The following is a 13,480-nucleotide window of genomic DNA, read 5'->3' as shown; positions in this document are numbered from 1 at the left end:
ATGAGTGTCCGTGACAAACTGACATTTCCTACTCAGATCGTGTAGTTCCGCCGCCCAAGCCCGGTAAGATTGAAGGGGCTGTTTATGACACCGGTAGAACGCCACGCGGGCGGCAACGACGTGGGTGGTTTTTCGGTAATAGTTAGACAATAAGTCACACATTTCTTGGAAGGACAGAGAGGCAGGTTCCCGCAGCGGGGCTAACTGAGATAGCAGCTGATATATCCGTGGGGAAATCCAAGATAGAAATAACGACTTACACATAGGAGCGTCGACAACGCCGAAAGCCAAGAAGTGGTGCCGCAAATGCTTCTCATAATCCTCCCAGTCTTCAGCGGCCTCGTCGTAAGGAGGGAACGGAGACGGAGAAGAGGAAGACAGACGATGAGTAAGCGACGTTGACAACGCCTCAATAGCAGCTGTCAGCTGTGTTTGTTGTTCAGTGAGCGCTTGCATAAGCTGTTCCATGTCTGCTCCGACACGAACACACAATCCACAATGCAGTAAAAAAAAAAATATCCGACCTCGTCGCCAAAAAGTGTTCTAACCTTTAATCACTAATCAATTGCGTGGATATACAAACGTAGAAACAATAGCTGGTTACATGCTCCCAACTCCGTATTGGTCATTCGACTGCCGTGCCGTGACATGCGGCCGGCGCTGTTTGTATCTAGGTGGCGCTCCCGCGCACACCCGAGTTGCGGAGCGCCTCTATCGCTGTTTGCGCGTACTGACGTGGCGTCACTGTTAAAATGTCGTGGCACTGTCACAACATTTATCATGTGAAATAATGCATTACAAACAACCAGTTGTAACAGCACAGCTTTATTCCTCTACTCATTTTGGTTCATAAAACCATCATCACTGGATGGAAAGCTGGACATTGGTGATTTACACACGCGTGTCAGTACAATGACACTTCACTATAAACTTGGCTCACAAAGACTTGCCTCTGTCTTGGCTTACACAATATTTGCTAAGCATTACAGAAACTTATGTCAGAAGATCACAATCACACACTTGATATACAGTAAAACCCCACCGTTATGTTCCCGGAATTAATGATCTCCCACCATTTACGACATTTTTTATTGCTCCTGTCAAATTTGCTATGTTCTCAATGTTAATTCGCACCCAATTTTGCATTCAGATATTTATAATTCACCTGCAATTTACACTTTATGAAAAAATGTTCGATGAGAAAAACTGATGTAATTGACATAAAATGATGCTGGCATGGTGTTGGCCATGCCAACATAATTTTGTTTACACGAGAAAGACAGGCCATGGCATGTACGTCACAGCACGTGACACTGTTCATCTTAAGAGTGCCAGCAGCCATCTCCAGCGGGGAGCGAGTAACTATTTCAGATGAGTTTAATAATTCTTGACTGTGTTTTTAAGTGTGTGCAAGTTCTCGATAGCACTTGACAAAATTAAGACCTTTAGTGGGTACCTTTTCAATTAAATATTTATTTCTCATGTGCCCTGCATGGAGCTGAGCATTCGCAAAGTGTGGCTGACAAGCCGACTAGTTTGACATCACAAATTTGTTACAGAGCCCATATATCTCTGTGGATAAATTTCTTGACATCAGGGCGCTCTACTTAGCAGATCTGAACTAGTAAATGGATAAAGCTTGGACAATTTGTGCCATATCTCCTGCCACTGCCAAGCTCTACTCGGTGTGGTGGCTGATGGGAGTAACTAGGTTCATTTGAATAAAAATATCATGACCAATGACAACTGCGGCAACATCATGCAGTTATGTAGTGGTGTATCATGTGTGTAATATGCGTGTGTTTAGAAACAATCGCACTGCCATACATCACGCGCCAGACACCAGGGGCACTGTATTTTGTGTGTGTGTGTTTTGGTTTTGTTATTCTTTGATTATGCTTTTTATTTTCTTGTATCTTCCATACTGCTAGTTAGTTTGTGCATAGTTAAGAGATAACTCCAATGTTTTGTTCACTGCATGTTAAATTATTTTCAGTTGCAAGCTCGGAATGATTGAACAAGCCACATATTCCTCACCATCTCCTGTGGCTGTGATCAATAAAGCCAATGTTAATATTCTTGGAGGGTACTTTTGTGTAGTGTGGGTCTGTCGTATTAAGTACATGCAGATTATAATGGTCAAATGACAGTATGCCCAGTCTGTATCGACAAAGTGGTGATTTACCTGCATAGTATCAGTGGATTAATGAGCACTTATAGAACAGATTTCCAAAATGACTGATGTGAACCCCGCTGTGTCACGATTGGTTTTAAGACTAGCACCTTTCTGGCCACACTGTCCAGTTTTGTGGATTGCGCAGATGGAGGCCAGGTTTTTTCTGTTCTGGAATTTTGACAGGCACTACCTAGTCTGCACTGGTAGTAAGCCAATTAGATCACCAGTACACCACGGAAGTGCAAGATATAATTACCTCGCCACCAGAGGCTAACTCCTGTGACTGGCTTAAAGCAGAATTCATCCGTCAAGTGTCGGCATTGCAAGAAGACCAAATCCATCAGATTCTCACTCAGGAAGATATTGGATACATAAAGCCTTTGCAGTACTTGTGGCACCAAAGAAGCAAAGTAGACATGGAAAATGTTGCAGACAGCTTAATGCGTTCAATATGGAGCAGCTGTTTGTCACCGCCTGTCGAAGCAATTGTAATGTCACAGTTTGACACACCCTTAGACGAAGTAGCGGAGTTGGCAGATAAAATGTAGAACGTGATAACACCGGCTCATATCAGTGCAATCACTGCACTTTATGCGAGAGCGACATCAAGTGTTTCACATGCAGATTACGACACCTTGGCAGCAATGGTAGATCTATTGACAGAACAGATCGGCGAACTGTTACCTTAGCATGGCAGAAGATGAACCAATATTGCTGATGCTCGTGCAGCGGGTCACCTACGACCTCTTCTGCAGCTGAAGCTGAGTAGCAAGCTATCTGCTGGTAAAACCAGAAATTCAGGCAGCAAGCATGCAGATGCGCAGCCCCCAGCACTTACCCAAATGGCAATGGCAGTCGGAAGTAGGCGCCTCCTCCAATTGTCAGTCAGTGTCTCTGAGCTTGTTTGTTATTGATCAGGGGTCCAGCTGGAAATATTGAATAGACATGAGGTCCAATCTGTCCATTTGTCCACGGACTATGTTGCACAGGAAGCGAACCACCCATTCTATTGTGTTTGACTGCTGCAAACAACTCACTCATAACAACATACAGCACTCTGCACCTGGAACTAGACCTGGACTTACGACGAGCCTTCATGTGGGATTTTACTGTTGCAGACATTCGCCAAACCTCTCATTGGAGCCAATTTCCTCACCCATTACAGTCTGTTGCTGTATATGAAGTCCTCAATGCCCAGTTGACGACACCACAGGTTTAACGCGTCCAGATTTTGGTGGAATGCAGCTGTTCATATTGCCAAAGTAATACAGGTGGCAGACGGCAAGTACATGGAGCTGCTGAATGGATTTCTGTCTTTGACATGACACCCTAGAGTGCCTAAGAATGTAAGGTATGACACTGTCCACTATATAGAGACAACTGATGGTCCTCCCACATCTTGCAGACCACGATGTTCAGCTCCAGATTGTCTTAAAATTGCGAAAGCATAGTTTGACAGAATGATTCATGAAGGTGTAATGTGGTCCTCACCAATACATTTGGTCGTAATAAAGGATGGTGGATAGTGGCATTTGAGCAGGGAGCCCTGAATACCAGGTCAATACCAGACAGATGCCTAGTGCTGTTGTTGTGTGACATTACTATGCATTGAGTGGTGCAGTTATTTTTAGCATCCTGGATTGTGCAAAAGCGTACACACAGATCCCTGTAGCTGAATGAGACATTCCAAGACAGCAGTCATCAATCCTTTTGGCCTGTTTGAGGGCAAGTTTATGACTTTCGGACACATGAACGCTGCTCAAACATGGCAACACTTCTCAAACATGGCAACACTTCATTGACTCAGTGCTACAGGGCCTAACTTTTGCTTTCGCGTAACTGGACGATTTTTTTTTTTTTTTTTTTTTTTTTTTTTTTTTTTTTTTTTTTTTTTTTTTTTTTTAAAAAAAGCATCATCAGCAGCATTTAACGGCAGTGTTTAAAGAGTTTTGGCCTGCTCCAAGTGGATATCCTAGGGTGTAGAATAACAGCAGCAGGATCGCTACCACTGCCAGGGAAGGTGAAAGCCATCTTACAGATTTCACACCCTAATATGGCCATGGAATTACGTCAATTTCTTGGTATGCTAAATTTTTATTGTGGTCACTTACCACACTCTGCTGACTTACAAGAAACCATTAATTGCAGAACTCATTGGCCCAAAGAACAAAGGTAACTCTGCTATAACATGGACTGATAGCATGTGTGTAGCATTTGAAGCGACCAGAAAGAGCATTGCTTATGCCGCACTACTGGTGCATCCTGAGCCCTAGTGGGCGACACTAGCCAGATGGCAATGGATGCAAGATTTGCAACAACGATATAGTGGCACACGGCAACCACTTGCATTTTTATTGTGCAAGTTATTGCACTCACAAAAGCTGTGGAGCGCCTATGACGGAGAACTTTTGACCGTTTACGAGTCCATCAGATATGTCAAACCTCACGTGGAAGAGAGAGACTTTTTTATCTACACCAATCACAAACCTCTAACTTAACGCCTTTCACCAGAACAGTAGAAACTGTTCATCTAGGCAACGCAGTCAGCTAATGTTTGTCTCACAATTCAGCATGAACATTCAGCACATCTCTGGCATCGACAGTGTGGTGGCTGATTGTTTGTTTTAGGTCGCAAGCATTACTAGCATGATCGATTATGCCAAACGTGCTGCTGCTCAACAATCATATCAAGAACTACAAGTACTGTTTTCAACAGGAACATTGGTGATGGATCTGCAGCTTAGCCAAAATAGAGCTGTTTCGTAACACGGCAATGCCAAAACTGCAGCAGTTCCTTCCATTTACCTTCAGAAGCAACATCTTTAAAATGCTACACGACTTGTGACACCCTGATATTCAATCAACAACCTATGTAGTGACGAATCATTATGTGGGGCCAGGTATACAGAAAGACTGCCTCGAATGGGTGAGGTGTTGTCTTAAAAGCCAATGCAGCAATATACACCGCCACATACAAGCAGCAATAGGGAACTTAACGATTATGATGGCCCATTTCAGTCACTTCCACATCAACATCATTGGTCCATTGCCATCGTTTGACAGTCAGTTTTAAATCCTTACACCCGCTGGCTCAAAGCTGTACTGGTGGATAATGTTACAGCAGAAACTCTGGCTCTCACTTTTGTGTTGTATTGGGTGTCACCCTTTAGCTGTCTGATACGCATCACAACAGACAGAGGACGACAATTTGAATCCGACCTGTTCAGACAACTCACGAAGTTTTGTGGCACAACTGATTACAAAACGACAAGCTATCACCCAGCCAAGTAAGGGGATGATTGAGAGATGGCATCACTCATTTAAGGCAGCAGTAATGTGCCACGACTCTAAGTAGACCAAGGCATGGTACTATTCAAACTCAGGAACACTTTCAGATCTGATCTAGACACTTCTTTGGGGGAAATGATGTACAGTGGGCATCAAACTGCCGTTGCGGCTGCCATATGCAGGTCTCTATCATGTAGTCACAAGAGGAGACAAGACAATTGACATTTCAACTAACAGAAAGACGACCACTGTTACTATAGACAGGGTTAAACCAGCTTTCCAAGAAGCAAAATGCCCGCGTTTCCAAGACCACGGCCTCAGCCAACAATCACCTCATCACTGCCTTCACAGCCGCCGGTGCAGATTACAACAGCAGCAGACCTACCAACACATACTTCAAGATCTGGTCGCTGCATCCACTTTCCAGCCCCTATTAGGAATAACACTCTGCTTCCACCATAGGGCTTATGTGGCGACTTTGCGCAGTTACATAGTGTTGTACAGCATATGTCGTAAACCTATGCATATGTTTAAAAACAATTGCATCGTCAAACATTTCATGCCAGCCACCAGAGGTGCTGTGTTTTATATATGTTTGTTTTGGTTCTGTTATTCTTTGATTTTGTTTTCTTGTATCTTCAATGCTGTTGGTGCATAATTACGAGATAACTCTGATGTTTTGTTCCCTTCATGTTAAGTTATTTTCAATTTCCAGCTCGGAACAATCGAACAAGCCATGTATTCTTCACCGTCTCCTGTGGCTGTGATCAGTAAAGCTAATGTTAATATTGTTTGAGAGAGTTTCTGTGTAGTGTGGTTCCATCGTATTAAGTACCCACAGGTTCTAATGGGTGAGCGACAGTGTGCCCACCTCGAACAGACAACAATCATTTCTAAATTGTATTGGCGCATGTGTATCTTTGTGATTGTTGAGATCATCATGACACCTTTGTTGATCAGTATTTAGAGTGTTTCGTCGTTTGGCTGCTAATAGCGATAGTTGATAACTTTGCTGACTTTGTGTTAATCAAATGTTTTTAGTTTAAACACAGCTCAAATTACATAATTATTTTTTCATTCTTCACAAGACGCCTTTAGAGAATTTATTATCAAGGCATGTTACGCAGTCTTAAAGTGTGCTAAACTGCAGTGCCATGCCTCTTCACACAGCATTCTTCTACTGCATGTCACTATATTTCGCACTGTGGTATTCAAACATGTATATTTTGTAATGGGGGCCATCAAGTCTATATTCAGGCCAGTGGAAATTAAAATGTCCTGTGGTGCCTCTCGTACTGTGAATGGGCAGGTTTGAAGTCCAACCCTGCTTAAAAAAAAAGAAATCTCATGATTAATACTGGGTGGGATTATTTGCGACCTGGAGAATAACAACTCTTCAGATAATTTGCACTCTTTATTGCCTATCTGCTAATATATATAGAAAACATGAAACCGGTAAAGGCGAGACAAGCAGGACAGTATACATTTCTACAATCCTTGCATCCCAGCATTTTTTTCTCTCTAATCTTGCTACAGCTTTCCTTTCTGCAAAAGAATCTGTTAACTCATCAAAGTTCATCCAATGTTTTGCTACATGAAAAATGAAAATGTCATTGTCTAATACTGAAAAAGCTGTTAATATGAATAGTACCCAGAGTGGTGTGGTTTCTTGGTTTGATTATGTTTATTTTGTCACTATCTGTTAGATAAAGTGAAATAGGCCTTTATAATATTGAGCAATTGTAACACATGCCAAATAAGCGAGACCGTTTTGGTACAACTGATAATTTTTATGTACCTCATTTATATAAACAACATGACAGAATATAATTCACGAAGTACCAATATCAGTTGCCTATTAGGCCTGCTACAAACTAAGTGTTTTATGTTAGAAAATAGTTCCATATTTCATTCATAAGCTCCAGTTTCTTAAGCATGAGATTGAGAAGTAGTAGTAGTAGTACAAAATTTTTATATAAATTTGGAATCTTCATATTCTTCCATAAAATTTGTATAATGTCCTTGTCCCTTTTCCTTCCTCGTTCTAACAAAGAATCTTGTCATCACTAATTCTGTGACTCTTCCTACTATTATCAAAACTTATTGTCTGGTGTACCTCACTTACTGTTCCAGAATCACTGGTTCAGTTATTCTGCATTTATTCTCTCATTAGAAGTTGTTATGTGCTCGTACAATGCATTTTCCATGCTATTCCTAGAATACAGGTAAGCGGCTGCTAACTGAGGACTGTAAGGAAGTAGTGTAGTGATCTGGTAAAAATTTTTATTGTTCGGGTTTATCCGGCTCAGCTCTTATAACGCCCATCCGCTTTTGTCTGTGGGAAACTTATGATTCATGGGTTGCGTTTTGAAATCATATGAATAATCAATAAACCAGTGTGTGCTGGATGCTAGGCGCTTTGTGAAACAAGGTTTTTTCTTCAAGAATATGAATTTGGCACACCTTGAAATTACTGCCCAAGGCAGACAACCCTTCACCCCAGATCCAGGCCTGCTACAGTGTGAGTGATAGTTTGCATATGTGTGGTTTTCTATGTAATTTAGGAGGGACAGTACTAGGTAACCTTATAAAGATGACTACAGTGCAGAAGACGCAGAACAACACACATGCAAACAACATACAAAATACTTACATAAATATTTGTTCTTGACAACAGGAAAAAATTCTTGAAATGTGTCGTGCTAAGCATGAAAAAATGCATAACTGGGTGCAGTGTTTCTTTATTTAAATAATCAGTGACGGCTGCAGGCTTTCCAACAACACTGATAATGTATGAAATTAAGCCAAACATTTCTACTTCCCAGACAGATACCAGTTCCAGTTACACCAGCAGTTTTTATCAGATACTTAATCTTTATCAGATAATAAACAAGTGCCTGGCAAGGATTTTGATACGTATTATAGCCTATAAATATATCATACAGAAAGTTCAAAAATGCAAAGGAGGGTCCTATATGTAACTTTTCCCACTTAAAATGTTTTTTTCCCACATTTTACATTTACCCGCATTTTACACCATTTTTTTAAAGTCTGTTGAGAAGTGTAAAAGTGGGATTTCATTGTATTTCAATTTCATTATCATATAATTTCCATATAATCTGGCAATAAAGTTGTGTTGATGCAGATGGTGGTTTGCAATGCAATATTTAAAGTACTTGACAGCTGTAGACTATTGCTTCAAGAAAAGTATATTGCCGATTTGGCAGAAAAGTAAGTTATGCCCATGTTCCAACACCTGTAACTCAAAAACGGCTACTCCAACTGAAAAATGTCATTCATGAAAGTTAAAGAACATCAATTTCTGCATAAAAAGAGCTCCTAAATTTTAAATTACTCAACTGTTTCAAAGATACAAATAAAATTGTGAAAGTATTCTTAGTGCTAAAGAAGAATGTGGTTATGTCGAGTTCTGAAAAAATTTGTAATTTCTAACTTTTTTCCTTAATAAAGGAGATAATGATGAACTTCAGCTATTCCTTCATCAGACTCTATCTACATGGATGACCAGTATTACATTTTTGAAATTTTTTGGGTCAACAATACTGAGTTTCTAAAAAAAAATACCCCTCCTGTAAAATTCTGTAAATGATGTTTGTTGAGTTTGAGACTACCTTCAGTCATTACTTACACCACTGATATTGTCCTTAATGTAACCACACAGATTAAAAAAACTTTGAACTTAAGCAGTTTGGGAATGTTACAACAACTTCTTTATTATATACTTCTTTTCAACCTGCATTTGCAGACAACAAAATCCATTCTTGTATAGTTTGACTAGTTTTGGAACTGATGGGTGCAGTTGATCTTTACTTGGTTTTACAAAGCAAATTTCTAATTCAGCTTGATCCACTTTCATTTTCTGAGCTATCTAAGATGAACTGCTTAACACTATTAGCCCTAAGGAACACTGTGTGCGTGCGTGCCTGTGTGCGTGCGCGTGGGGGGGGGGGGGGGAGGGGGGGGTCGCTTTATATACTGTAAATGATGCAGTATTAATGAGAATCTGATAGGAACTTTGTGGCCTTGGTTGTACTTGGGTTACAAAAAATTATTGTACTCTCTATGTTGTATTAACATTTTTGATTACTGCAGGAGTACTTATTCTTGTAAAGATTTTTGTGAGAAAAACTTTGCTTTATCTTTTTAATGATTTCTTGCAGCCTCAAACACTTGGATACAATCAATACCCAGCACATAAAAGTTCAGGGGGGCTGTTAGATAAAGCAAAGTATGCTATTGCAGGAACACTTGGAACTGTGAGTATCACTTCATTTCTTCCCTTCACTTGCCTGTTAAAGAAGTAAATTTCTACAATGTTCTTTATATGATGCAAAAGGAGCATGGTAGACAGTAACACCATAGGCACACACTAATCAGAAGTTACTTCTAATGTGGGTTTAGTGTGGTATGTTGTTGCATTCCAATGTTTCCTCACCACAAATCATAACCATATTAATTGATTGAGAATGCCTGAAGGTTGTGTAGCTGTGTTGTAGTTCCCATCTCAGTTTAATTCATCTTAAATGAACACTGAAAATTTCAGGTGTCTTATGTCTTATACATTAACAAAATTGTTAGTTGTCATATAGACACTGTAAAATATTGATTTTTACTTATCATTGGTGCACCTATAGAAGTTGTTTTCAGCATGTCATTTGCAACTGAGAATAGTAAAATATCTTTGTTTGTACTCTGCAGGGTAACTCGCATTTACAGTATTGTTCATAGTCCTTTCTTCATCCAAAATTTAATATGGAATGTTAACTTTGTACAGTGTCTACTTGTTTTTTCCCATTGTTTAATAAACGTCCAGCTAAGTAATCAAGCCTACCTGAAGATTCTTGAGCTCACTGGTGGCAGAGGTTTTTCACTCAACTATTTACTCATTACACTCTTAGGAATGATATTAGTTTTCTGTCTGTACTTTATCCATAACTTCATCATTCTGTGGTTAACAGGGCCCACCACTAGCAAAAAATAGCTGTTTACTGTAATATCTTTCATCCCAATTGTGACATCCTAAGTGGAAGTTAATTTATGAGAACAAACCATAAAGTTCCTGCCACTATTTTTTAGCCGAATTATGGCTGTAAATATGAAGTCAGCAGTGAAACTTTTTGGGCCCGCCTGGCCTTATATGCCAGTAGCTCTGTGGCCTGGAGCTGCTGTCAGTCGTTGAAAATGGCAGTTGTGTTGCCCACAGCATATGAGCAACAAAGGGTGAATTTCTTTCTATCAAGCAAGAGTATGAATGCCCATTGAAATCCACAGGGAAATGCAGCCCAGGTATATTCCATATACACAGAATTTCTGTCATTTATATTTCAGAGGAAATAAATAAATAATGAACAAACTTAAGTAAGAGACGTTAATGCACAAAAGAAGTACTTTCAAGATCCTCATCTGAATTACAAAATTCCAAGGTCCCACATTCAAAAAAGGGAAGGGGTCAATTCATGCTACTTCCTGCAACTCTCTTGCATAATGACAATGGCCTATAAACTAGAGAGATTCAGGCCCATACAGGACAGAGAAGTACCAACAGTCTCTTTCTGCTTTCCATCTATGTACAGAATAGGATTGGGAAATAGACTGATCACTGTGTACTCTCTGCCAAGCACCACACAGTTGGTGTGCAGAGTACAGATGCAGATAAATATGATTCCTTATTTAATAAAATAGAGGGAAACAATCCACGTGGGAAAAATTTATCAAAAAACAAAGATGATGTGACTTACCAAACGAAAGCGCTGGCAGGTCGAAAGACACACAGACAAACACAAACATACACACAAAATTCAAGCTTTCGCAACAAACTGTTGCCTCATCAGGAAAGAGGGAAGGAGAGGGAAAGACGAAAGGATGTGGGTTTTAAGGGAGAGGGTAAGGAGTCATTCCAATCCCGGGAGCGGAAAGACTTACCCGTCCTTTTTTCCCCCTAAGGTAAGTCTTTCCGCTCCCAGGATTGGAATGACTCCTTACCCTCTCCCTTAAAACCCACATCCTTTCGTCTTTCCCTCTCCTGCCCTCTTTCCTGATGAGGCAACAGTTTGTTGCGGAAGCTTGAATTTTGTGTGTATGTTTGTGTTTGTTTGTGTGTCTTTCGACCTGCCAGCACTTTCGTTTGGTAAGTCACATCATCTTTGTTTTTTGATAAATGATTCCTTATTTACCTTTAAAAGATCTGAAGCACAGTCAGTTATATTACTAAAAGATATTGTATTATTCATAGTCATTTATTGCCTAAATATGCCTCTTATTTCCTGCCCCTGTACCTAATATCTCCTAGTAATTAGGCACCAGAAAGGGCATCCTGCCACAGAAATCAGAGTGAAACTTAAACTGAGCAAACCTTGCATCATTTGTGAATGCCAAAGAAAAATAAATAGTACACATTTTAGAAGTAAGAATCAATGCAAGGAGATTTTGGTACCTAGCTGCTTATTTGATTGGACCCATGCTTTTAGGTTGTATTTATTTAAACCTGTTTGTAATTAAGAACAGCTTTAAATAAGTTCAGTCTAAGTGAACAAAAGTGGTCTTCAGTTAATAAATTACGGCTTCTTTTCTCAGTGCAGCATGTATAGATTGCTTTTTGTGGCGTGTAGTTCACTGTGATGAGCTTGTGCACTGTGTTGGTGTTGTTGTTGTTGTTGTTGTGTGTGTGTGTGTGTGTGTGTGTGTGTGTGTGTGTGTGTGTGTGTGTGTGTGTGTGTTTTGTGTCATGGAAGTGCAAGCACACTGCCAACATCTCCCAGTTGCACCAATAGGGCAGCTAAACCGGGTGAGCTCTGACAACAGTCTGACAGATGGATAACCATCCACTCAGTCACAATCCCCATACTCCATAAGATGCTGCGGGAAGTTCTAGGATTTAAGCCAAGATTCTGGTGCACAGTTGACTGACTGGGAATTTTCTACAACAACCTATCCCTCCACCCCCTCCCCCACAGGCTAGATACTAGAAATGAAACTTCCTTCTGCCACTGATATTGTAACTGGTTACATCAACCTCAAGCATTAACTGCACCTCACTTGCAGACATCTGTGGGTTTGACATAATTGCACCTTTTAATTTCCACTATGTAGCATGGATACTGGCAAAATGTTAATCAGGTAACAAATTCGAATTCAGATTGATCCACATCTTGGACGTGAACCATCTACAACTGTTGTTATCAGCACATATTCATCACGAATAGATGCAAGTAAAATACCTCTCGGTCCAGAACACTGTTTGCTTACACCACAGTGCACTCATTTCACAGGTTGTTGCAAATGTTACCCTACATACACACAACGATGAGCCAAAACGTTATGACAACTGCCCACTATGAGATTGAATGCTGCCAGGTGGCGTTGCGAGCATGTGATGTGGTGAGGAATGTTTATAAGTGGAGCAAAGATGAATGGTGAATTATTCTAGGAATAATATGAACCAAAAGTGGAGAAATCCACTGATGTTTAGAGACTGTGACAAAGGACGAATTGCGGTAGTCCAGGGCCTGGGAACAAACAACTCAAAAGCAGCAAGGCTGATTGGCTGTTCACATTCTACTGTCGTGAACATATATGGAAAGTGGTTGAGAGATGGTTAAATTGTGAGAATGTGACAAAGTGGTTGACGTCCACACTTTATCACTGAACATGTAGGTCAGAGGATTGCAGACTCTGTAAAGTAGGATAGGTGGTACATCTGATGATAGAGCACAATGTTGGTGTCGGCACAAGTGTTTCAGAGCACACCATTCAGCACAAACTGTTGAACAGAGGGTTTCATAGCAGACCTCCCCTACATGTTCCCATGTTGACCCGACAGCACAGTCGATTATGATTGCAGTGGGCACAGGATCGTCGAGGTTGGACCATGGGTCAGTGAAAATGTGTCACATGGTTGGATAATTTTTTTAAAAAAAATCAGGTAGATCACGGGTGGCCAGCAATAGGTTTTAATCCAGCCAACAGAAGAAACTGATGGGCGAGAGAGTGAGATGC

The 13,480-nt window shown here is 40.5% G+C and overlaps 1 protein-coding gene across 6 annotated transcripts in view; it reads left to right on the top strand.

Moving 5' to 3' along the window:
* The window catches only part of LOC124794719 (galectin-4-like), a 142,982-nt gene that overhangs the window by 106,578 nt on the left and 22,924 nt on the right, over positions 1-13,480 (top strand). For 4 of the 6 annotated variants that reach the window (XR_007016600.1, XM_047258306.1, XM_047258304.1 and 1 more), the window contains exon 6: positions 9,646-9,741. The exons of the other annotated variants lie outside the window; for them this stretch is intronic. Coding sequence is in view for 3 of the 4 variants with exons in the window: in XM_047258306.1 (XP_047114262.1) it covers positions 9,646-9,741 (96 nt within the window). In the remaining variant the exon portion in view is untranslated. The remainder of the gene's footprint in view (positions 1-9,645; positions 9,742-13,480) is intronic. 6 annotated transcript variants of the gene reach the window in all.

The sequence above is a fragment of the Schistocerca piceifrons genome, chromosome 4 (assembly GCF_021461385.2).
Source record: "Schistocerca piceifrons isolate TAMUIC-IGC-003096 chromosome 4, iqSchPice1.1, whole genome shotgun sequence".
NCBI lineage: Eukaryota > Metazoa > Arthropoda > Insecta > Orthoptera > Acrididae > Schistocerca > Schistocerca piceifrons.
This window is presented reverse-complemented; position numbering and strand designations above follow the sequence as displayed.